Raw genomic sequence first — 25,400 nt, 5'->3', positions numbered from 1 at the left:
TAGGAGACTTTAACGTCTAATTACTGACGCAGCTTCCTCCTGTGTGAAGACAACTTAGATTGAGTTCAAACTTCACCGCACCAGATCCATTATTAATACCAATCAAAGTTGTCATTTCCGGTCTTTCAGGGATGCAGCATCATGTCTCCTGACTGCCTGATTTCTTAACCCTTTCGTTGCCCTTTAAAGCGCTGTTTTGATGCTTTAGTATAAACGGCTTGGTTGTTTGTGAGGCTGTTGCTTCGCATGAATAGTGAGAGACATGAACTTTCCCCGTAAAGTGCAAGAGGAACAGCACAAGATTAACAACTTTGATTATTTTAAAGTGGCTGCAGACGTGAACAGTGAAAAACTTTACTAATAATCACCTGACTGCAGTTTCCTCGATCTTTTTCAAAGACGGTGCATATGGCAGAAACCACAGCGCCGTATTCAGCTGGCGTTACACGTCTGTTCGATAGCTCTGCAACGGCGGAGGTAATATAATATCCCAGTGTACGGTTTCACATTGCGTGTCAGAAGTGTGTGAGGCTCGCTCTGTAAACAAAAAACGGAAGCTTCACATAAACACTCAGACATGCACACGCACAGCGCTTTTCCACCCAGCCGGTTCCGACTTCACTCATTGCCACCGTCTACCCCCCGTGTGTGCAACACTCCTCCTGCCTCGCCCGGCCATTTTACATCGGAGTGTTAAAAAATTCCAGACAAGGCCTTACAAGCACATAAATATCCTCGCTGTTAGCCCACATTTGTTGGATGTGTAAACAGCGAACTTAAAAGGTGATAATAACATGAGCGACCTCGCTTTGTTTCAGCTGCTCCCAATTGGCAGTAAAATCTGTTATTTCTATTTGAAGTATCTGTATGAAAGAGTTTCGTGTTGTACTCCTGAGTTTCTGTTTCATCTTTGTCGTGTTTTCTGCAGCTGAGTTCCAAACAAGTATTTTAAACTTGCCGCTGCAGGTCTGTGGTGTGACAAAGGTTTTCTGCTCTGTTTGTTGTTCTCAGATCTTCTAGAAGTAGTTGGAGTTGTTAATCACCCCATACCAGATTTATAGTAGCAGAATGTTTTCATTGACAGCCCACAGGTAGAACATCTGTACTGCCATTTTAATGGTGGTAAGAGAGCGCAGACGCACGCAGAAGCTCAGTGTCTTCCAGACGTTTCATTCTGGTCAGATGTGGAAATGAATCACAGCTCTTATCAGACTGGTGACTATCAGCCCACACATCGCTGACTAAGATTGTTCCTGCTGCTGGCTCCATCCTCATACTGAACATCCCCCCCCCCCTCCCACCTCAACCTCCCAATCCCCTTTATATCATCGGCCTATCCTGCTTACATGAAGAGATGCAGAGTCCCCCGGGCACCTCTGCAGCTTCAAACCAGCTATTTACCATTTCAAAAGTTAACATCAGAAGTTCTTCTCTGTGCCGTTCCCCGTGGTGCTTTGTGTTCTGAGACTCATCTGATGCCAGAAATAAAACGTTGTGGTTGGACGAGCTAAGGAAGAAAGTCTCGTGCTGTCACTTTCACTTCTGTATTACACAGGGACACTTGTTGTCTGCCTTCTGCTTTGCACTTTGGGTGCAACAGCTGAATTTCAACCTCAGTCGGTGATTTGTTCTATAAATCTCTGATCTTTGATTGATGCGGAGAAATCTCTGGCAATACGTTTTTTTTGTTTAAATCTGAAAAGCACACGTTTTAACTCATAGTGAGTCGCTGTGTAAATTTTTTTCCATCTCATTCAGGATCGTCATCTGCATGAACATAAAGCAAACATTACAGTTAACTAACATGGCGTGCTTTCTCCTAATGAACCGACTGCTGGCCACAGCTGTGAGTTATTACTACAGAGTACTCCATCTGTTCTATGAAACATAATTAAAAACTTCAAGTGATAGCTGGTAACCTGCTCTGAGTGAATAATAAATGAAAGTGTTGGACTGCGAGCTGCTTCATTTAAAACCATGTGGCTGTTACTGCAAATAGCAAACAGAAAGTTTCCCCCTAGGATTCCTCTTTTCAGCTGGAATTGAGACTTGAGCTGGTTCAGTCCTCTGGTGGTTTCTGCTGGAGCCCCACTGTTCTTAATCAATTTCCATTACATGCTTGCTGTGCACTTCAAGACCCTTATAAATTATACAGACATTTTTACTGTCCACATATATGGAGGAGACAGACCCCAGGTTGGGAGCCAAGGCTTTTAACTGTAAGCATTTTATGTGTATTTTTTTTTATTATACCGTATGAAAGAGAATATTTTGTCTGATTTTGAGAGTTTAGTTAAGAAGGCTTCATCAGGGGCGTCGGGAACTTTGTGTTTCTGTCTTTTACGCACCAACAATGGATCAATAAATACAGAACAAAGCTGGTGAAAACAAGATTGAAACATTGATTAATGCAATGATTATGTCTCCTGGAAATTGAACAAGTGGAGAAGAATTCTGCTAATGAAGCTGTATCAGGTGTGTGGTGGCTTGCTGATGATATTTAGACGACATGAAACTGAAGTTGATCTATATGTTGTTGTTTCTGTAAATGTCCTCATGCTGTGGCTGGAGCTGCTGTTTTCCATCTGCTCTGGTACACAGCGGCAGCTTCCTGCTCTGCTGTCAGCTGATAGGCTGCAGGCTGGTTGCCGTGTCACATGGAGCGATCGGGGCTACAGCTCTTCCTTTCTCTGCCTTTTCCGCTCCAGGCCATCTTTTTTTTATTTTTCTCCACACTTGAATTGCAGTGTGAAATCTGAGGCAGTTCAGGACAAGTCTGCAGTCCTTACCTGGCTGGCACCATTGCAGTTTGTTTTTTTTAAACACAGAGGTTGGCAAACAGTTTGATCTCATTGTGGCGTTGCAACATTAAGAATATGCCCGCCTTACTTCACTCTGTGTTTCTGTGATTATTCAGCAGAGCTTGTGTTTGCTGCCTGCAGAGATTTATTAGGCAGCTCGCTACAACTGCTGCTGAAGCGCTCAGTCATAATCCTCTTAAGTTTGTGTATGCGTGTAATGAATACAGAGCAAAGATAGTCATGACAGAGTGTGGTGAGGGTCAACGTGAGGAGCAGGTATTATGAACCAATGTTTGGCTAATGTATAGCATCCATGTTTCACCTTAAATAAGGAGGCTGATTCAGGATCTGATTTTGTGCTGTGACAGCTCTAAGAAGCTGATTTATTTCTGGAGATGTGAAACTTGAAAATGAATGGGTCGTTTTATTTTTCTGTGCTGTATTTTGTAACAGCAGTGGAGGATTAGGAGTCAAAGTTCTTAAAAAAAATAAATAAAAAAAAATTGCAAAATGATACCTGACTTGAACTTTGTCTCAGGTTGTTTTGTAATTAAGCAGGTTTTTGGTCGGATTAAAACAAGTCCAAAGCCAGTTAATACTGATTTGAAAGACTGGCCCAGAATTTTTGAAGTGGGGTTGAATGAGGTTCTTTTCAACCCGGCTGGGGAAGCTGTGGACTGTACCAAATGAAAGCTTAACTCGTCATGACTGTGGACATGGTACCACGGCCTCAGGTTGCCATAGTCCTCTTTCCTTTGATCCTTTTTGATACCACTTATTATAAAAAGAATATTTAACCCAGATAGACATTGTTGAACGTCATCATTTAATGGAGGCAAATAAATAAAAAGTACTGCTGATAAGTACCTCATCCAACCTCGCTTAAAAAAAAAACAAGGGGTATCCCCTGAAATCTATTAAAAATACATGTACGGTAGTTTTCCAGTTAGTATTTGTGTTTTTAAACGGTGAATGTTGAGAGAAAAGTTGAATATTCATTTAAAAACGTTAAACATGTTTTTTTTAAGGATTAATTTCCAGCATGTAAAGTTGAGCTTCGTTAATATTTGGTGCAAGCTTAGTAAAGACTCAAATTAAATCATCACTGCAGGTGTTATCGCACTGAATATCTACCTGGATCGATATGCGGTTTAACGTCGTCAAAGTTTCCCATTGAAGTTTTCCTTTCTCACCGTCCTCTCCTCGTATCTGTCTGTATCTGTAAACCACCAGCAGCCCACCGGCCTCGGATCTGGATTTAAGCTGTCAGCAGCTCGCAGCTTTAACGCCTGCTGCCGTGTGGCTCGTGCTTTTCATCACAGCAGCAGCCTTTTTCTTAAATCACCTTAACTGATGACTCCTCAGTTCTTTTCAGTGAACTTCAAACAGCATTTTATAAACGCCACGATAGATCTGACCTCTGTTTATCCGTCTTTTTCTGCTGCTCTCACTCAGCTTGGAGCTTTCCAAGAAGGCGGTTCATTCAGCGCTTAACCCAAAGCCACCTCGTGTGTATTTGAAAAGGGAGGCATGAACTTGTCTCATCGAATCTCTAAGACTGAGACATTTAGACCTGTGACCAGTCTGCTCACTAACACACGGCTCTACTTTTGTTAAAGCCAACGTTGTGTCTCATTCTGAGGCATGTTTTGATTTTAAAGTGGGATTCTTACTATTTGAAGAATCAAGATTTTTTTCCTTCAAAAAAAGTGACTTTGGTGTCTTTTGATGAAGCTGAACTAAAGTTGACCTTCCTTTCTCTTTGTCGTTGAATCTGCAGAATGCGTGAGGACATGTCCACCATGGTGTGCGTGAAGGAGGAGGAGGATCCTGGGGAGAAGCTGTCCCAGGATGAGATCATCTCCAGGACCAAGCAGGTGATCCAGGGGCTGGAGGCCCTGAAACAAGAGCACCACTCCATCCTGGACGGCCTGCTGGGCACGCTGCGCTGCCTGAAGCAGGACGAGGAGGGCGTGCTGGTGGAGGAGAAGTCCCACATGATCCGCAAGTCCCTGGAGATGCTGGAGCTCGGGCTGAGTGAGGCACAGGTGCGTTTGTGCAGCAATTTTTAAAACATTAGGAAGGATTGTCCTCTGGCTCTCTCGTATTTGTTCCCCTTCAGAAACAGTTTAGAGATAAAAGCATTTTGAAGATTTCTTTCCGCTAATTGCAAGCAGCTGTTTCACGACAAAGAGGAGCGACACACTTTTTGAAACACTTCCAAAAATGCAGTTGGCGCGGTCTTTAATTAAACAGCGATTTCTCTTGCTGTAATGATGCTCATAATAACAGACTAAGAACACAAAGCTTAGGCTGAAAGTCCAGCGCAGTGCAGAGAACTCATTCTTCTCTCATCTCGTCAGCCACCATTTCTCCTCTCTGAAAAGAAGAGATCTCCAACAGCTCAGACGTAAAACGTTTTAAAAATGTTAATTCTTCAAAGAACTCCAGATTTTTGTTGTGTCATCTCTCAGTTGGCAAACATGACCTGTGACTCACTGTTGAGTCAGTGTTTGACTCTCATCTCAATCTCCCTGCAGACTGTGTTTAATACACTGCACCCTGCAGACTCTTAATATCCACCTTTAGATTTTTTTTTGGGATCGTTTGCAGTCCGGGTAAAGTACAGTTAATTCATATTTTTGTCTGAAGCTCTTAGTATAATTACACATTTTACCTTACAACCTCTGCTATTAGGGGGATGTTTTTACCCATAGTGCCTCACTGTTACACATGTGTACACATATTTAGTCGTGGTGGCAGTTTTTAGCACCATGATTTACACAACATGCCACTGAATCTGTTACTATGAGAGGGCAAAGTGGTTGGAGGTATTTCTGGGTTGTTATCAAAGCACAGCTCGTTATGTATAAAGCATCCTGCTATTAGGAGAATGTAAAAATGTATTTCACATTTTTGGGGTTGAGGTTACCCAAAAAAATGTTTACAATAGCTAAAAGTAGATTTTGTCATAATGTGTCCTGTTTAAGCATCTTTCCCATGGGGATGTTCTTATTTTTCTTGTGTTTTTTTTCCCCAGGTGATGATGGCGCTGTCCAGCCACCTGAGCTCGGTGGAGTCGGAGAAGCAGAAGCTCCGGGCTCAGGTACGCCGGCTCTGCCAGGAGAACCAGTGGTTGAGGGACGAGCTGGCGGGGACGCAGCAGAAGCTGCAGAAGAGCGAGCAAAGCGTGGCTCAGCTGGAGGAGGAGAAGAAGCACCTGGAGTTCATGAACCAGCTGAAGAAGTACGACGAGGACTTGTCCCCATCAGTGAGTGCTCAGACGATAAAACACAGAAACAGGTTACCCATACAGTCGCTCTCTATCAGGTATCAGATCTGATCCAGCTTCCTTCTCACTGTCAGTATAATTCTGTTTTTGCTATCAATTTCATTCAATTAGTCACAGCGAGCTGTCGACTCTATTTTAGGAGCCGCAGCAAATGTTGTCCTCCGGTTAGCTTACAGTATGTAACAATGGTGCAGGTGAGTTCATTTGTGATGCACTCGGGTTTAACCATTAGGAGGAGCAGATTACTTGAATTGTTCCAGTGCAACCTGAGCTCTTGTATGGGTAATGAGAGGACACAGTGGTGTTGGTTCAGAGGACACAAGGGGACTCTAATAAGATTTCCATAAAAAGAAACATCATCTGTTCGATGGTGGGAAGAAATCAGCGTCATAGTCCATGGAGTTATGACTAATACAGCCTGCTGCAGTGTGTCAGCTAGCAAAGTCTTTATGTGGTTATAGCAATAATTAGCTGACACTACTGAGAGAAATGTCTTTAACTACGCAGAGCTGAGGATTTAATATGAAGTGGGAATAACTGAATTATGCTGGTACTCTAAATAATACAGCATATTTGTGGAGAAATAACTTTTTTTTTTTTTTAAAGATTTATTTTCGGGCTTTTTATGCCTTTATTTGGAGAGAGGTAGAAAAAGTGTATAGCGTCAGATATCAGGAAGAGAGAGAGGGGATAGACATGCAGGAAATGGACCACAGGCCGGAGTCGAACCCGGGACCCGGGGCGTGGAGAAATAACTTTGCATTGGATGTTCTTGATTGGATCCAACAGCTACATCAGCAGGTGTAAAAGTCACTTTTTTTTTTTTTTTTTATTCATCGCCTTCTATCTTCCTTTTCCCTCGCAGGAGGAGAAGGACTCCGACTCAAGTAAAGAAACTCTGGATGATCTCTTCCCAGACGACCAGGATGACCAACCCCCAGGCAGTAAGTGTTCCAACTCCATCTTTTTCCCTCCTCTCTGGTTGATGTCTGAGTCCAGTCCTCAGCTCTAAATATGACATGGAGCTCCAGGCCTTGGGACGAAGTCGTGCAGTGCAGCTGTACGTGATGATAACATCTTACATTGGTGACTCCAGTCCCATGAGTCAGGATCATAAAATAGACGGAGGTGTTTGTTGTGCTTTGTTTTATTATCTCGCTCTTCCACGCTCACTCACACACACACACGTCCTTCCCATCACTCAGTGTTTGATGGGACTGTCTTTTAATAGTCCAGGCAGTTAAACAGGCCCATTAGTCAGGACCTAGTTAAGCATGGAGCGAGGCCAAATGGGGAGAAAACCCTGCGGACCAGATTGTTGTAATATAGATCCAAGATTTCTACAGCTTGTTCTCTTTGTGTGAATGTAGTCCGGGGGAAATGGTGTTTGGCAACATCACAGTTGCGTTGCCGTGAACTGATTTATCTTTGAATGTGAGGATAAGCTTGAAGTCTAAACATTTGTCGGCAAAATCCCACGGGGAAGAAAATGAAAGCACACAATTTCAGCGTAGGAAAAAAAGCCTGTTTGTCTTTCAAGCAGCCGATTACAAAAGCCTCATTTGACCGAGATTATAACTATTGCCAACTCGATTGCCCCACCAGAACAAGTAGCTCGCTAATTTGGCTGAATTAACGGAAATTTACAGCAGCTTTGAGACAGATAGGGACAACTGACCTGCAAGCTTCTGGTCTGCACAAAAAAAAAAACAAGCAAACATTTTGTTCCTAAACTTGGCAGTGAGTTAGCTAAATCCCCTTTTTGCACCAAGGTGATTCCCGTTTGGCTCTTGGCATCAGTTCGTCAGCCAGTTTGAATTACTGGACAGCAGACTTGTTTACACTCTTTGGATCATTGTTTGAGCCAGACTGCAGCTCAGTGAACTCCAGCTCTTCATTTAACCCGTCCAAATGTTCTTCTCTTCACAAATCAAGCAATAAAGTTTTAATCTTAACGTTAAATTCAGCTCTACGTGTAATCTTCTCATTTATGGAAGAAGTGAAGTTACACACAGGTCTCTGATGCTGTTTCAAAAGCAGCGTCTTGACTGAATCCAGCTTTTTTTTTAACAGGCCAGACAGCTGCCTGTGGTATTTCCTCACTTTTATAGTGTTTCATGTGTTTTGATTGAGATTTCTCGATGTTTTGGCTTGAATTATGATGACTGCAGTGCAGGTTAAAAAGCTGAGGAAGCAGAACAGGTTGTTTTTGGGATTCTGTTTCCAATTAAAGGACTTCATTTTTTCTTTTTTTCTTTTTTTCCTGGACAGAAAATGTGCTACATTAGGCTGATTTTCAGCCTTTTCCTCAGCAGTGTTAGTCGAGCCTTTGCTGCGTCGAGCACTGTATGACTTAAGAGGAGAGAGAGACTGTAATATTGAACATAGCTGTGAGAGAGGAAGGAGGCTAATGAAAAGAGAATAAGATTGACTCTCTGCAGAATAAATCTAAAAAAACAAGGCATAGAGGTCAATATTTCATAATGGTGAAAGAAATGAGATTGTAGACGTTTGCCTGCTGCGTTATTTAGAAGATCAGCGTCGAGCTGTAAATCAAATAAAGTGCAAGGGAAGAAAATCAATTCACAAAGACATTTATATTACCGTCAGTATTTCATAACAAAGAGAGGGCAAGATAATTTGAAAAAAAAAAAAAAAAAATTATACATCCACACCTGTAAATGTCCCACACAGTGTTTACTATAAATAGCAACAGGTAGCTTCATGTCAGGAAGGTAAATACACGACAGAACAATAATAACAGTCAGACGGTGAGAAGCAACACGTTTCCAAACTTGACTCTCTCAGCTGGTTATTAACGTAAAGTCATACTCACATACTTTAAAGCCCCGTGTGTTTTTCAATGAATGAATGAATGAATGAATGAAGAGATGGATGACAAAGGATGGAAAAGCAGAGCACGAGGAACTGAACCCAGAAAGAGAAAATTGGGATGCATTCAGGATCTGCTGGTGCATGGGGAAGTAACGTGTCATTGAACGCTGACAGTAATCCTCTCAGTGTGAAATGGAGCTCCATGATACTCCGTGTGTGTGTGTGTGTGTGTGTGTAGTGTGTGTCGTGTGCTGCACAAGTAGATTAGATATACCGTAAATTCCGGACTATAAGCCGCTACTTTTTTCTCACACTTCGAGCACTGCGGCTTCTACTCCGGTGCGGCTAATGCATGGATTTTTTATGGGGGACAATGAGCTTCTGCCGCAAAAACATTTGACTTCGTCACGTCGGATCTTAATATCAGTCATTTTGCGCTTCATGCACGCACCCTCATGATGGAAAACACACGGAGAAATACATATGATGCAGCTTTCAAGTTAAAGGCGATCGACCTGGCTGTCAAAGAAGCTAACAGAGCTGCTGCACGTTAAGATGACACTGACAGCGACAACAGAGACTGAGGAAGTGAGTAATGAAGTCATTCTGAGGCAGTGAATGGATGGACTTTTTCTTGTGAAATATATTACGGTCATCTTTTTCATCAGCCGTGTTACAGACACCGTCGGCTAGGCTTCGTATTGTAACGGTTCATGTTGTAAAGTCAGTAGTTGATAATGTGTTCATAATTCCGATTATGTGGAGAGTCAGTGAATGCACCAGCGAGAACGTGTTGAGTGGCTGTATGAGAGAACGCTGGGGGAGAGAGTTGGATTGTTACGGCAAGTTATGTGTTGCTCTCTGCTGTAAACGGCGTGGTCACGGCCGACAGTGATCGGGTTATTAAAAGTTATTATTTGAACGCTCTCGTCGTCCTTTAACGTCCGTACGGACGCTACAGTATTTGCGGATGTTACCGGTAGCCTACGTCTGTGTAAATAGCTCTTGTTATAGCGTGGACACCTGCGGCTTATAATCAAGTGCGGCTTATATATGTACAAATACATTTATTTACTTATTTTTAGCCGCTGCGGCTTATATCCAGGTGCGCTCAATAGTACGGAATTTACGGTACTCTCTCTTTAGGCTTATTCCAAAAGCCTGACATGCTTTTGGGGTTTTTGGATATTGCTCTCAGCTGGAAGAAGAAAATGATGATGACAGTTTTGCTTTTGTTTAGATTTTTGCCTCGGGATCACACACAGTGATTTTGTTTTTCTGCTCAAATATTTACGTTACAGTCGTTTACTTTCCTCTGTTATTCATTTTAAAAGCTCGTAAAGATTTAGTGTCGTTGTCCTGCAGCGTTTATAAAAGTGGGGTGTTTGACCTCCCTAAATGTTCAGCAACCAGAAGAACTAAAAAAAAAAGATCAGTGAAATCAGAGTCTGATATAACTTTCTCTCCTTTAGTTCAACCAGCTCACCTTTAAACATCAGCTTTGTAGTTGTTGCAAGTGGCAGCAAGCGATCAAAAAGTTAGACGCCTCCAATATTCCTGAAATGTTTTTTCACCAGGAAATGAATACATTTCTGGATGATTAGAGCTCTGTAGTGTGCGAGCCATCTTTCTCTTTATTTTGAAGTGATTGTTTGCACGACGCAGCTCCTGCCATCTGAAGAGGATGTAACTTCCTCCTGCGCTTCAGACGAGACTGATGCATGATGCACTCAACCGTAGTTATCAGCAGCAACCTGGTGATCGATGGAAACGCCGAGTCGTGATAATTCACTTTTGGACAGTTCTGCAGTTTTTCTTTCCGATGCGTCTGTCCTCTATGAGCTGTAAGTAGAGACAGGCGGCCGTGTTGTGAACGGTTCTGAACCCCTGGTGTCACTTAATGTCTGAAGATGTCCGTCTGGTCAGTGTTATTACTGCAGTGCTAAGAAGGTAAATATAGATGCTGCCTGCTTTTTAATAAGACGCCCCATCGGGTGGTTTCCTGACCTCTCACTCAAACTTTCACACGTTATTACAGACAGTCAGACTCACAAACTGAATGTCATCACAGACATTCCTGTCGTCCTCCTGACCCTGTGAAACGCAACGTACAGAACCCACCACATTTACTGTTCGTCCTCAACATAATGAGGACATTGTCCATGTGTAAATCATCGTGTATGCAGGTCATATGGTAGCAGCCAGATGGTGTTTGTTTGTTGTGCTGAAACTTTAATAGCTAACGGCTCTCGAGATGTCGACAACAGAAAAGCAGTATCCATAGCAGTTTGGGGGCTGCATTGGTCTCGGTTTAGACCGAAGCATTTAAGTTTGTTTGGTAGCTGGAGAGGTGCCAGGGCACCGCTGAGGTACTGAACCCGCAACAGCTCTGGCACGCTCCCCGTGTAGCAGTATCACCAATCATCTGGTGTCCTGATGTTAAATCTTTGTCTGGCTCTGTCTCCCCCCCTGTGTGTCCTTTAGTTCAGCCGACTCACGGCAGTGCTGCTGCAGCGGCCGCCCAACAGGGCGGATATGAAATCCCGGCCCGTCTGAGGACGCTCCACAACCTGGTGATCCAGTACGCCTCTCAGGGCAGATACGAGGTGGCTGTGCCCCTCTGCAAGCAGGCTCTGGAAGACCTGGAGAAGACCTCTGGACACGACCACCCGGACGTGGCCACCATGCTTAATATCCTCGCTCTAGTTTACAGGTGAGTGCTGCGTCTGTGAGGGACCCTGATAATCCTGTGATCCAGGAGGGAGTTTCAGACTTCCAGAGGACTTCAGCAGATGTCGACGGTCTTACTTTGCCCCAGGAAATTAAATTCTCTGGAAACAGAATAAGGCAGTGTTGATGTTATTTTGTAGAGAATTTGCCCTCTAGTTAACTTTAAAAGTTTACAACTGCAGACAGAGTGGAACCCCAGTGTATAATGGGACACACTTGAAATGAGGACACCTTAAGGGGCCTATCCCAATATATAATACATTTCAGTTACAGAGTGAGAACTAATATTCAGTTTGCTGAAAACACTTTTGTTCGAGCACACTGAAGTCCTCAATAGCTCGTAAAATCCCCTAAAGTATCCGAGCAACTCTGATTATTTAACAAGCCTTCCCCTCTATTTCAGAGGAGAGTATAACAGAGAGAAGTCTGTAACCGGTTGCTAGTTATCTATGAAAGGAACGCCTTAACCTTGTTCCTACAGTAGCATAATTCAAATACTTTGAGAGCGAACAAAATCCGAAGAGACGCCTGTGATAAAGGCTTCAGCGTGAACATGGTGGCATCTCCTTGAGACCCCTTGGTAGCAGCTCTGAAAGCACCGTGTGACTCTGAAGGAGCTCCACATAATCGCTGGATGCCTTTCACGATGCTCCGAGTGGAACTCGGCAAACACAGCCGACACAACCGAAGATTTACAGCACTGTAACAGAAGTGGGGAAGTGTTAATTTTCCCAGGTCAAAAAGAAAAAGGATAAAACTAAAGATGGACACACAAAAGCAGGAGAAGAATTTTACAGGAGTCTTCCATAAATCGTATCCATTGAATAGTCTCGTTTTTGGTTTGGTTGCCCTGGAGGAATGAAAGACTGGTTTGCTTGTTGTCAGCTGTGGGAAAACTGCATAGTTTATCTTCCTCCATCTTCTTTGTGTGCTCCGTCTGTGTGTCCGTGTTTGTGTCGATGTGTCTGACTCTGTTTGCTTCTGTCTATCAGGGACCAGAACAAATACAAGGAGGCGGCCAACCTGCTGAATGATGCTCTGGCCATCAGGGAGAAGACTCTGGGCAGGGACCATCCAGCTGTGAGTTCATCCTCCTCTCAATTACATGACAGGCATTTTGTCCCGCTCAGTTTTCTGCCACTGTAATGTTGGATGTTTTTATTTATTTATTTATTTTTTTTTTGGGGACACTGCTGTGATCGGAGGAGTGTGTCATCTCGTGTAATCGCTTCCAAGGTTGGATTGACCTCGCTGTCGATTTACTGAAAAAACACCAAGACAAGAAACACAAGTCCGTTTTTAAATGTGTGACAGCGTTTAAGAGATGATTTCACATCATGGGAACGAGTCATAGTCATTAAGTAACTGAGGGGGCGTGGCTTTAGAGGCAGCTTAGAGGGGAGGGGGAGGGGGCAGACGGAGCACTTAAGGGGACGCCACCTTCAAATTCATGCTATTTGTCGAAAGTTGACCAACCCTGCCTTTAATTGTCACTCATCAGCTCATGGAAGTAGCTTCAGATTTAAGTACGGACATTTACGTGCAGGGTAAATTAATCTTAATTCATCTCAATCTCGGCAAGAAAGCCAATACACACATTCACAAAAATGGATTACGTGTTGATCACAACAGCCAGGACTGTAACATGAGGAAACGAAACCTTTGTTAGAGGCTGCTTTTGGCAGAGTGAGACATCCACCATCATGTCAGTTCACCCCTCTGCCCTTTGATCTGCTTTTATTTGTGGCTGCTGCAGCGTCCCCGCTCCTCTCTCGGGGATCAATAGAGTGCATTCAAACTTCTCGACCCCGCTCTCCTTCAGGTGACACAATAAACAAAGCAGACAGCCAGAGTCGTTTTTACACAACAGTTTTAGTCATCACTCATCGTTACGCAAAGAGCCAATGAATGCTTTTAGATGTAATGTACTTTTTTTTATCGACCGCTTGTTGTTGTCGTGCTTCTGCTGCTGTATTAAATAACCTGCTTAAATGATGATGTCACCTTTTTAGGAGTGTAATTTAACAAACACAGCTTCATTAATGTAGCTGCACCTGTTCTCTAACCCATTAACCTGTCGTTCATCAGTGTGGCTGTAAACAAACAGCACGTCCACTAACTGTGTTAACTCCAGCAGGCCTGTGTCTCCGCTCTCTGGACCTCCTTCACTCACCACTTTGTCAAACTGAGGTTAGCCCTCTCTCCCACCTCCGTCCTCTAATCCTGCCACAAGGTCCAGCCAATTACCTGACACTGATTCATCCTCTTTTTATGTCGTCTCCTCACAGTTTTCATCTTCACTTGGTCTCCTGCTCTTTGTCTCTTAATCTCTCAATCACTTACAATCACCTTCCAGTTTGTCTGTGGTGAAAAGAGGGATTTGAAATCAAGGCTCCTATTTTACATTTTTTTTATGTGGACCTCAGGTTTGATCGAGCACGTCAGACTGTTCATGAACCATCACGTTAGACCAACACTGTATGAGGAAAATACAACACATTGTTCAGTGTTGTGATAACATTATGGGCAGTCCTGGGCCGTTTTACCCAGGATTCCACCTGACTGGACGAGAAAGCATTGATCATTTACTTTCATATTTATTGGGATGAATTCATACTTTTGCAATGCGTTTATTGTAAATACTCAAAACCTCCCCCCCAAAAAAAGAAGAAAGCAAGAAAGCTGTGTGTTCACTGTGTTTACATTACGGCTGATTGGGTGGTCTGGAGCTTTGAGTTAGGCGACAGCTGAGGAACGGACCTTGGCTTGGAAACTGCATCTTAGAGGTGTTCTTAGAGGTGTTCTCTCGTTGGGTGATGCTGGTGTAAGATAGTTCAAGATGGAGCAGCTAAACCTGCATCTAAACGAGTTTATCATGGAATTAAAAAAAAAACCTGTATAGTTACCAGGGAAGGATTGCCAAGGCCTGAACTGAAGTAGTTAAAGACATGACCCCCCCCCCCCCCCCCCCTCAGAGAAGAAGAAGAGGGTCAGAGACCCAAAGCCTGTGATTGAGGTTTCTGCCCACACATCAATTTAGATATCAAGTTCTCCAGAATCCATGTGGGGTCCGCTTTGGGGCTTCTGACATGGAGACCTGGAGGGGGGTGACGAGGAAGAATTGCCGGTTTCATCTGGACCAGAATCATGTCGTGCTTTTGAGGACATTTGAAGTGTCAGAATCATTGTGACAGTATCTCCTTCCTCCAGCTGTAAACACATTAACTCTGAATCAGTGATGTATGACTGACAGAACAGCTCTCTGCACCACCAATGAAAAAACATAATTATCACTAAATCTGTGCTTGTAACAATGAAAGCTTCCTCAAGGGTTTTGATTCTTTCTTTCACGACGCCTCGACGTTGATGACGCTGGTGTTGGTTTTTAGGTTGACTCGTCTTTTAAAGAAGCTTCATTATGTTTAGAGATTAGCACGGGGGCCATGATGAGCCGGCATCTCCTCACACACCACACTTCAGACTGAACAGAAGAAGATTGATCTTCGGTTCATCTTTGTAGCATCTGTTGAAGTTTCTTTGGCACATAAAAGAGTCACATACCTTCTCGGATATGGTCGTATTTAAACCTGTGAGGAAAATTCGGATCCACATAAATCTTTCTTACTGGATCATTTCAAGGAAGAATTGTTTTGAAAAGTAGAAAAAATGAGTTTTTTTGTAAACACAACAGCCTCCTCCTTTTTGCCCTGACCTCCGTCTCCTCTGGCCTTTCTAAATTACCTCCCTCCTTCCTGTCCTCCCACTCCACCACATGGACACCAGATCCTTTCTGAAGCAGAGATCAGAGGTGACCTCCAGGCGCCTCTGCTCTGCCTCCTCTTCAGTGCACTATGGAGATTCACCCTACGTCTCATTGGGATCAAATGACAGTCCAGCACAATCACGTCTTCTTCTTCTTCCTCATCAATCACGCCAGATTAAGCTCCTGCGCTGCTGTGGTGGAGTCCTGCGGTTACAGACGTTGGTATTTTGAAATAACTGAATTTGTTTTGTGTCCCTGTCAGGTCGCTGCCACCCTCAATAACCTGGCTGTCCTGTATGGCAAGAGAGGAAAGTACAAAGAAGCAGAGCCTCTGTGCAAGAGAGCGCTGGAGATCAGAGAGAAGGTAGGTCAAACGTCATCGAACGCCGTGACTAAACCGACTCAGCAGAAGTTACACAAATAAAAGGAGAGCATGACAAAGCAGCTGTGTACCTCGCCCCTCCCACTCTTCACATCGGCTCTTTTTCTTAAATCCTTTGACTGAAAACTTGTAGTTTAAAACCAGACTTTGCTTCCACTTTCAGACAAACTCTGTCCTACTTTGAAACAAAGCGGTCAATCACTGAACACTGGGGGATTTCACTCAGACGATCTTCCCCTCGAGTCATCGCTTTAGAGGCAGCAGAATCAAGGACACTTCCTGTCGCCAAGCCCCGTCAAGCTTTCCGTTTCAGTGCAGCTCGTTCTCTTAACAATAACGGTGACAGATTCCCCCTCAGTGGATCACTGCAGCTGACAGTAACAGGTTCGACAGCTGTTCTTAATAGAACAAGGTAACTAACTCAACACAGCGGGAGTGTAGAAGATGGAGCAGCGTGCATCAGGAAGAACATTATTATTTTGTCTGACCTCTCGTTTGATGCTTCCAGCGGGGATGTAAAACACCTTTTTTATTCCCCTGTCCTCAGCTGTCCTCCCTTTCCTTCACACCGCTCAGAGAATAAGACGTCAGCTTTGGTTAAGCTGAGCGATGTCATTTTTCTTCGGCTACTTAAAGAGATTTGTCCCTGAACAGGAAGAGGAGGGAGGGGGGGTGCAAGGTGGCTGCTTCAGAGATGTTTTTCTGTATTTATCGACATTTAGGGAAAGCTCAGCGATGATCAGCTTAAAGATGTAATTAGCAAAGACGATGCAGCTGTAAGAGTCTGTGCTTCACTTCTGCAGGTAAAAAGGTCAGATAAAGAATCTGCAGGTAAAAAGCTTCTGACCTGATCGTGCTGTGATGACACAAGTATTCATATTCAGTTTCATCATAATTAGCTTCATGCAAGCAGCTTCCAGCATCCACACGCCTGTGCTGTACGCGGTCACACATCTCTCGGGGTCGATATGCCTCTTTAACCTGACAGCCTACATCAGAGATGCTTCACAGTCTCTGTGCACTTCCTTATAAACCGATTATTGCAGAATATTTCTCATTTGCCAAAGAGCCGAAAGTATCCTGTTTTTATCCTGAGACTTGAACATCTCATCACTCCGCAGGAGAGCTCCATGAACACATGGATGTAGTGTATGTGGACTCAACCACACACACACACACACACACACACACACACACGTCCTGCTGCCCTAAATAATTACTGGAGCAACAAATGTGTTTTAATCCAACGCTGCGACTGGCCCCGGATGAATTAACTCTTTACTAAATGTTCAGCTGAGTGAGGCAGCGACTCGTCCTTTTAAAAGACTCACACACACTGAGGTGTTTCTTTTATTTTCATCCATTTTCTTACATTTATTTATGTTTTATAACAGATGATGGAAAACAATGTCCACCAGCAAGAAGTGATGAGGTGTTCAGGTGTCTACTGTTTGCAGATTATAATCTCACCATTAAACTACAGGGAGCTGCAGGTCAGCCTACAGTAGCTAAAGCTAAACTGGTCTGAGGGGGAACTTGTAAATAAAATAAAATTGCCAATTAGGAGCTGAATAGTGTGCAGAGCTTTTTCTGCTTTTAGCACATTTCTTGTTTTGCACCTGCACACACTAGTTTTCTCTTTTTGTTGCCTTCAATCAACTCACAAAGACGAGTCAAGCTCAGGCTGTCATCACGATCAGAATCAGACTTGGATTGTGTTCATCTCCATTCGGGGAAAACGCAGAGAAGAAAATACCTGAATTTCTCTAAAAACACCAAATTCAGTAATTATTTTACCAAAACGAGGGCTCATTGAGCGCCCGGTAAGCACAGGCTTAATTTCAGAGAAAGCATTGTTTCTACGAGCTTCCTGGAAAACCACCACCCACTGCTGCACTTTTGGTATTTGAAGGCTTCTATCAATCAACACAATCAGTTCCTCGGTGACCCGGATCTTTCCCGGCGCTCGGCTTATGGCAATCCTTTCCCCAGCTAACGATGTTTACAGGAAAGCTGTCAGATCTGTTGCTCAGTGGAGGCGTGGGAGGCCGGTGCTGCAGGTGGCACCGCTCGGATAGTTCTGCACCATCCTGTTGATCACACACACCGAGAGGCTGACAGGGCGAGAGACGAGGGGGGGTCCACCTCAGACCTCCTACAGATTCATAAGTCTGTCATCTGAAACCAAAAAATCCCCAAAAGCATAAACAATACATTTAGTTAACCTGCTCTGTCTCGATCTTTCCTCTGTTCATATCTGCCTCTTCTATATTTTCATAAAGGTGTGTTCTCAGAGCTGCAGCCTGCAGAGACGACTGTTTTGCATTCTCTTCCAGTCTTTCCTCTCACGCTTCCCTCTCTGTTCTGCAGTGTTCATGCTCTCTCTGATCCTCCTCTTTGCTCTCCTGTCAGACTCCCATAAAACCCTCTCTACACCTCGTCGCTTAATGATCCTCCTGCGTCTTTTTTTCATGCCTGATTGACTCCGCGTTAAGCCTCCTCACAGTGCTCTCATATTCACATGAATGCAAACACTTCCACCTTCAATGATTATTTTGCCACGGTGCTTTTGCTTCTTCAGCTCTACGTGGATAGGAGTATAAAGTTTGTTTGTTGCTCAACTGCTGTTTGTTCACGTGTAATCAGCTTTTATTTAATCAAGCAGGTCAAAAGTCCACCGGTCAAATCTTTGAGGATTCACTGATGGAGGTTAAATTACTTCAGCAAGAATTTATGAGGCTAAAAAAGGCAGTTGTTTTGGATCCTCTTCATCATTTAGAAGACCAATCATAACTTTAAAGCAACAAGAACATGTTAAACAAATTACACACAACACAACCTGGCCATAGAATCAGCTAATCAGGCCGTCCCCTTTAACGATCCAGAGGAACCTACGTAACTTACACAGTACATGAATATTTACAGAGTGTGACATGTAGTGGAGAGGGAGAGTTTCCCCAGCTCAATATTATCAAAAAGTACAAATAGAAATTATTTTAACTAATGCTGCTGAGAGCTGGAGGACTGTGATCCATTTTAAACTTCTTCAGTTTTAACCCTGACATTTTGTCTGCTTCTGTGCTGGTGGTATTTTCTCTCTCTGTAAGAGCTGTCGACCAAATGGCGAGAGCTTGTTGTCTAGAAGTCGTTGAGTTGGATGTAATGACTGTTTTTGTTTGCGTCCCAGGTGCTGGGGAAAGACCACCCAGACGTGGCCAAGCAGCTGAACAACCTGGCCCTGCTGTGTCAGAACCAGGGCAAGTACGACGAGGTGGAGTACTACTACATGAGAGCGCTGGAGATCTACCAGACCAAACTGGGCCCCGACGACCCCAACGTGGCCAAAACCAAGAACAACCTGGTGAGAGGGAGGAAGGCGTGCTGGGCGAGGAGTTTCTTATTGAGGAAGGAAACCAAAATCATAATGAAGTTTTTATTCCTGCGGGGCATTTCAGTCCAGACCCTCGCTCTGAACTCAGTCAGTAAAAGCACAACAGGTTCCCTGCAAATGCATTCTTCTGCATGAACACTTGGTTTATGCAGAAGCCTGAACTTTTTATGGAGCGTTTTAATGTACTCCAGCGCTGCAGCGTTACATGAAATACACATCACGGCCAAATGGCTTCGGTTGCTTTTTGTTGTTCCTGATGGTCGTTTGTTTCTAACACAGCTCAGCGTGGTCACTCACTGAAGCTGAGCTCCAAACTAAAACGTGCAGATTAACCTCAATCACTGCCACCACGTGTTTGAGTGTAAAATTACATCTTTAGATTCATTCTAACCGTGTTGTATGTGTGTGAGAAGCTAACCTCCCAGATTCATCTTTAAATACAGTTCTCTCCTTGTGTTTAGAGGCATTTATTATAAAGTCTGTTTATGTTCATAGATCTGAGTCGCTGCATCATTTCTTAGAGGTACTGCACCGACCAACAAGTTATTTTAACTGGCATCAGTTTGTTTATTTGACCCACGTGCCGAGGTTACTGTCCTCAGAGTGAGCAGCCGTGGTTCCTCCCACTGTCCTGGATAGAGTCACAAACAGAGATAGAGAATAAACCGAGTTTCTACAAAGAAACGCATCAGTATCATAAAACATTTCACGGCTTTGAAGTTGCTTTATTGGCAATTTTGTGTTTTGAATTCGGCTCTGAATCCTTCAAGTCGACCTCTTGGGACTAATCGAGGTTTAGGTGAAAACATTTAAAGTGTAAGGTCTTTTAAACAACGTTACTGACAAACTCTCTAACCTGAACCATCTCCTTTAGTATTCGTCTCACTCTGTAGCAGCGGGTCGTATTGGCCTATTGGAGCAGAAGGAGCGTTTACACTGCTGTAGTAAAAAGCTCAATAAAAGGCTTTTTAGTGATGTGGCTCACTGGATTCTCTGAAAGTGTAACGTCGTCATTTGTGCTGACTCATCACGTTTGGTTCTCTTTGTTTTGTGTTTCAGGCTTCCTGTTACCTCAAACAGGGCAAGTTCAAGCAGGCTGAAACTCTGTATAAAGAAATCCTCACCCGCGCCCATGAGAGGGAGTTCGGCTCTGTTGACGGTACCTACTGTGACTTTAATAAGAAAGAGGGAAAAACACAGACGCACACATCCTTTCATGCAGAGTCACTTTGAATTAGTACAAATATAAACACATTAGTCGTCCTTTGACGGACCCTGCTGTGCTCTTCCTCCGCTCTAAAGGTTAATATTCTGAGTCTGCTGTAGCTGTAAACAAAAGTGACCTTTCAGGCTGAAAAATAGAAGCCTTATTTCCTCAGATCCAGAGCTGTGTATCTTTGTCTTTTCACTCATGATGTACTCCCTCTCATGCGTCTCGCTGTGCTTCTCTGCAGATGAGAACAAACCGATATGGATGCACGCTGAGGAGAGAGAGGAACAGAGCAAGGTGAGCCGACTCCGAGGATAAAAAAAAAAAAGATATTCATACCCACATCAGAAGTGTTCCCTCTTCGTCCGCTGAATCAAAGTCGAAGCTTGGCCGCACATTCAGATAGCAACAGGCAGCAGCATTAAAGTACTCAGACGGTCTAATGGTGGCATTAACAGGGGAATAGAAGGACTCCCTTTACAAAGAGTTGGATTAGATGATGAAGTCTCAGTAATCACCATCCACTGCTGATCTGAACCAGGAGCTCCTTTTCCTCGTGCTTCAAAGTGTTTAGCCGTTCAGGGACGAAGCAGACTGTAATCTCTTGTCTTTGAAGGTTTTAAAACATCCTCTCTGTTTGTTATGGTTTAATTTTTTTACCTTCAAGACTCACGTTTCAAGTCCATGCTTCTGGTGAAGTCCATGTGGGACCCTCTGAGGTGGTTTTAACGTTGTTTCTTTTTTCGGTTTTTCGTAGGGGAAGCAGAAGGACGGCTCACCGTTTGGAGAATACGGAGGCTGGTACAAGGCCTGCAAAGTCGACAGGTATGCTTGAGTTGTGAATTAATTTTCTGAGTGCAGGTGAGCAGGTACAATGTACTAAAGTGGACTCAGACTGAAAAGAAATCCAAGAAATGTTCTGTACCCCAGAAAACAGACGATCTCCCCTTGCTCTTAATTTCTCACCACAGCGTCTGATTGGTGCTGTGTCTGATTTAGTCCGTGTTCAGTTGCCCTCATTAAATGATTCTCGGTGACTCAATATATTCCTCCTCCTTTTTTTTTTCTTCTCTGCAGCCCTACAGTGACCACCACCCTGAAGAACCTGGGCGCCCTCTACAGGCGGCAGGGGAAGTTCGAGGCGGCAGAGACTCTGGAGGAAGCTGCCCTGCGTTCCAGAAAGCAGGTGTGGCCTCTCGATGATCACGTGACTGATAACGCTGGACGCCGCTGCGTGGGGCGAAGTCGTCCCTATCGTTCTAAAAGTGCAGAAATAAACCTAAATAAATGACTCTCAGATCAAACGGGTCGGCGCGGCGTTTTCCTGGCAGATTGAAAGGCAGAAAAGGTTCATAAAATTAGGGCGACGATGTTGTGTCATTAAGATGCGGAGACGGCTGCAGCTGAGGAGATTTAATGGCGTTTCCTGTGGAGATAAGAGGCAGCGGAGAACCCCTGCAGCCTTTATCCCAAATTAGGATTCTCTGCCAAACTCAGTTCCAAGCATCTCTCCGTTGGGAGTAACACCACGCTGTTTAATCCTGATCCAGTTATACCAGTGCATGTCACGACTGAAGAAACTGATACTGATTTAGTTTGTTTCTACAGACCCACCAAGAGGCTTCTTTTAATTAAGAAATCCTTCTAAGAGGGATGGGAATGGAGATCAGGTTTCTACATGTAGGTGTCCAAATCCTTCAGAATCGTACGTGTCCACACTGACCGGCACATCAACATCAGACTCGCACATCAACTCGAAAACTTCCACCTAGATTTGGTCATGATGGAATAGAAAAAAAGCTTCAACTTGTTTCAAAAAGGAAAAAAAACAAACAGAAACTTTAAATAATTTCTTTGTGATACAAACACCAACAGTATGTTCGATGAATCTGACGCTCACTTCCTGTGTTGTAATAATCCATTAGAGCCACACGGGGAGGCGGAGTTGAGTTTTGTGCAAAAATTATCTTTAAAAATTCACCAGAAATTAGAAAACTTTTTTTCCACGAAGAAAAGGAAAACTTTCCTTTCCCTGTTTTTTGATCATGCTGAGAACAGAAACTCAGGACCTTCTCTGTGTTTGTCCTGCTGCAGCCTTTTCGTTTAAGGTTTTATTTTTTCATCTTTAAAAAATTTGGTCAAATGGTTGCGTTGAAATTTCTGTAGCTTTTCTTTTCCGTTTTTATTCGTGCACTTAAACTCAAGAAAAGCTGTGTTGAGTCAGATTAAGACGATCCCTGCTCTGCTCTGAGCGAGGTTTCCCTTCAGATTAAATCAGTGCAGAGGAAGTATTTCATTAGAGATCAGATTACCAGCATCATCTTCATTTATCCTTTGTGATCCCGTCAGTCTGTGTTTTTCCACTCGTGAATAATTCATTCCTCAGACACGGACCGTGTTTGCATCAACCGTCAGTTCAGCTTTAAATAGACCTGAGACCGCTTCTTTGTGCCATCTTGTTCCTGAGGTGAAATGACTTCATTAAACAAAGCAGGGCATTTTTTAAATGTGTCTTAAATCTTGCATGAAGGGAATATTAAGCTTTAGAAAAAACATTACTTTCAGGCTGTTTTGACACATGCACAAAACTCCTGAATATTCCCAGAAACTTTCCAGATATATTCGAGGTGAGCTGCATGTAAAAAGCTCAAAAATGAAATATGAGCATCGGCTTTAAAAAGAGACAACATGTCTGCTGGGCATTCACTCATTATTTAGATTTTTTTTTTTTTTTTTTTTTTTCTAGAGACATTTGTGAAATTGTTCTGACTTCATGTTTTATGTCTGTGTCTGCCAGGACCTGCTGTCTTTGTGGCAGGTGATGCAAGTTCACAGCTTCCATATAAATTGGATTTGATGAATTGGCACTTGTTCCTGTCAGCTGAACAGTTTCCGTGTGTGTGTGTGTGTGTGTGACAGTGTGTTTTAATCTGCAGGTGGCACAGGTCCCTCACTGTTGGTTTCATTGGATTAGCTGAATTGGAATTGATTTCTTCTTTGTGTGTGTGTGTGTGTGTGTGTGTGTGTGTGTGTGTGTGTGTGTGTGTGTGTGTGTGTGTGTGTGTGTGTGTGTGTGTGTCAGGGTCTGGACAACGTTCATAAGCAGCGTGTGGCAGAGGTGCTGAGCGAGCCCGAGGCCCGCGAGAAGCAGCGAAGCCGCGAGAGCTTGACCTCTGACACGGTGAAATACGAGAGCGGGCCGGACGGTGGCGAGGAAGTGAGTATGAGCGTGGAGTGGAACGGGGTAAGTACAGTACACAGCCCTCAGCACGCCACAGAGAGTCTTTCTATTCAGTGCAGACGTGTTCAGGAACAACACCTGTATCTCTCTGGACAGAAGCCACACCTCACCCAATGATAGAATCCTTTTTATAAAGATATGACGTAGGTATGTGTGTGTAGACATTTTCATTCTACTGTTTCTGAGGATTTATTCAATAAAGCAGAAGATCAAGTTTTTTTATTTGTACATAAAGTTACAGGAATTGCAACCAAATCAATTTTTGATCGCAGAAAAGAAACTTAAACCAAGCAGAGTTTTGAGTCTGTATGCTGCGTCTTTAAGATTTAAATCTCCAGACTGGTTTTTATAATCATTTTTAAAATACCTGACGTCAGCAGTTTGGTATGTCAGGCTGTACAGTAAGAAAGATAAACGCTCTGAGTTGGATTATAAAGCCATGAAAGAATCTTTAATAACTAAATTAAATGAAATCTCAGTTTCTCAGGGTGTCTGTGGCTTCTGTCAAGAAAGATATGAAGGTTGTTTCTTTGCCCAGTATGTCGATGATGATGTTCTGTGTTACACTGCTAATGCTGATTGACTGTCAGATTCCTCCAGTACTAAAGTAGTCATCTATGCTTAGACTAAACTGTTACACTGATTTAGATTTAACACGACCGAGTGAGACTGTTCGATCTTAAATCTCCTCACAGTAGGTGCTTCAGTCGTAGAGTTTAATCTTTAAAAGCAGTGCTTTGGTTGTTTTTCAAACTTCTTCTCCCTACTAAAAAACTTCTGCCTCTAGCTTTCCAAACTAACTCTGAGTCTTACTTCCTGCTCTCCCAGCAGTAAAGCTCCTCTAGTTGATAACACCTCCCTGCCTTCACTCTGCCGCAGAGCTTCGTCTCTAACTCCGCTGCTTCACTCTGCAGCATCTGCAGCGGCAGGACATGTAGATGTAGCGTCTCTGTAGGCTGCTTACCGTCCTCTTCTTAAAGGCTGCTGCCGCCTGCTCACATAGCAACAGTAGCCATAGCTCCCTGAACAGCCAATCAGCATCTCCTCCCGTTCCTCTCGTCGTGGCTCCGGGAGGTTCAGTCCGAGATGCATCAGTGTCTCGAAAATACGACATCCTGTCAGTCATTCGTTAGCAGACAGCCTCCTGCAGACATTCACACACCACCAGCTGATCGCTGGGCTATTTCTGTCAGAACAAACCTGCCCGTGTTATCTTGAGAGAGAGAGCGCCAGCTGGAAGTGAATTTAACGTTTGCGGGCTTCACTTCAGGAAGATTCAGGATGTGATCAAACTTTTAACGGTTCAAGGAGAGACGCGTTATCTCAACGCAGCACGGGAAGATGAGGAGACGGGAGACGTGAAGGTTTTTAAATATATGAACAATCAGAGATGCAAAGACTGAGGATAAGTTCTCAAACATTAAATTCGTCACTTACTCATCGCTGTGACGATCAGTCCAGGGTGTAACCCCGTCCTCGGACATAAAGACAGCTGAACGACCCGCTGTCAACCTCCGCTCCTGCTCTTTATGTATCAGCCCCTGATTGGTTAGTTGACACGGGCGTGGCTTTGCTCACCTGGCGACACACAGGAGAGAAAACACAAATACATAACATTACAGGGAATACAGCTGGATGACTTCTGTCAAATATTCTGTTGTATGACGTTCATAGAAATAAGTCAGCAGTCATTGCAGCCTGTATTTAAACTTAGAGTTTCAGTATTTTCCACTGCGCTGCAGCTGTCGCACATTT

At 43.7% G+C, this 25,400-nt stretch overlaps 1 protein-coding gene across 4 annotated transcripts in view; it reads left to right on the top strand.

The window, feature by feature from the left end:
* klc1a (kinesin light chain 1a) overlaps positions 1-25,400 on the top strand; it is a 37,237-nt gene that overhangs the window by 2,588 nt on the left and 9,249 nt on the right. For 3 of the 4 annotated variants that reach the window (XM_079369782.1, XM_079369783.1, XM_079369784.1), the window contains exons 2-13: positions 4,582-4,849; positions 5,842-6,072; positions 6,959-7,037; positions 11,413-11,641; positions 12,651-12,738; positions 15,684-15,785; positions 18,991-19,164; positions 20,254-20,353; positions 20,649-20,701; positions 21,162-21,229; positions 21,482-21,590; positions 23,487-23,648. In XM_079369782.1, coding sequence (XP_079225908.1) covers positions 4,583-4,849; positions 5,842-6,072; positions 6,959-7,037; positions 11,413-11,641; positions 12,651-12,738; positions 15,684-15,785; positions 18,991-19,164; positions 20,254-20,353; positions 20,649-20,701; positions 21,162-21,229; positions 21,482-21,590; positions 23,487-23,648 — 1,662 coding nt within the window. In that variant the 5' untranslated portion in view covers position 4,582. The remainder of the gene's footprint in view (positions 1-4,581; positions 4,850-5,841; positions 6,073-6,958; positions 7,038-11,412; positions 11,642-12,650; positions 12,739-15,683; positions 15,786-18,990; positions 19,165-20,253; positions 20,354-20,648; positions 20,702-21,161; positions 21,230-21,481; positions 21,591-23,486; positions 23,649-25,400) is intronic. The other variant, XM_079369785.1, reaches the window with a different exon arrangement.

Source organism: Symphodus melops (genome assembly GCF_947650265.1).
Source record: "Symphodus melops genome assembly, chromosome: 19".
Taxonomy (NCBI): Eukaryota; Metazoa; Chordata; class Actinopteri; order Labriformes; family Labridae; genus Symphodus; species Symphodus melops.
Note: the sequence above shows the minus strand (reverse complement) of the source record. Positions and strands in the feature narration are given on the sequence as shown.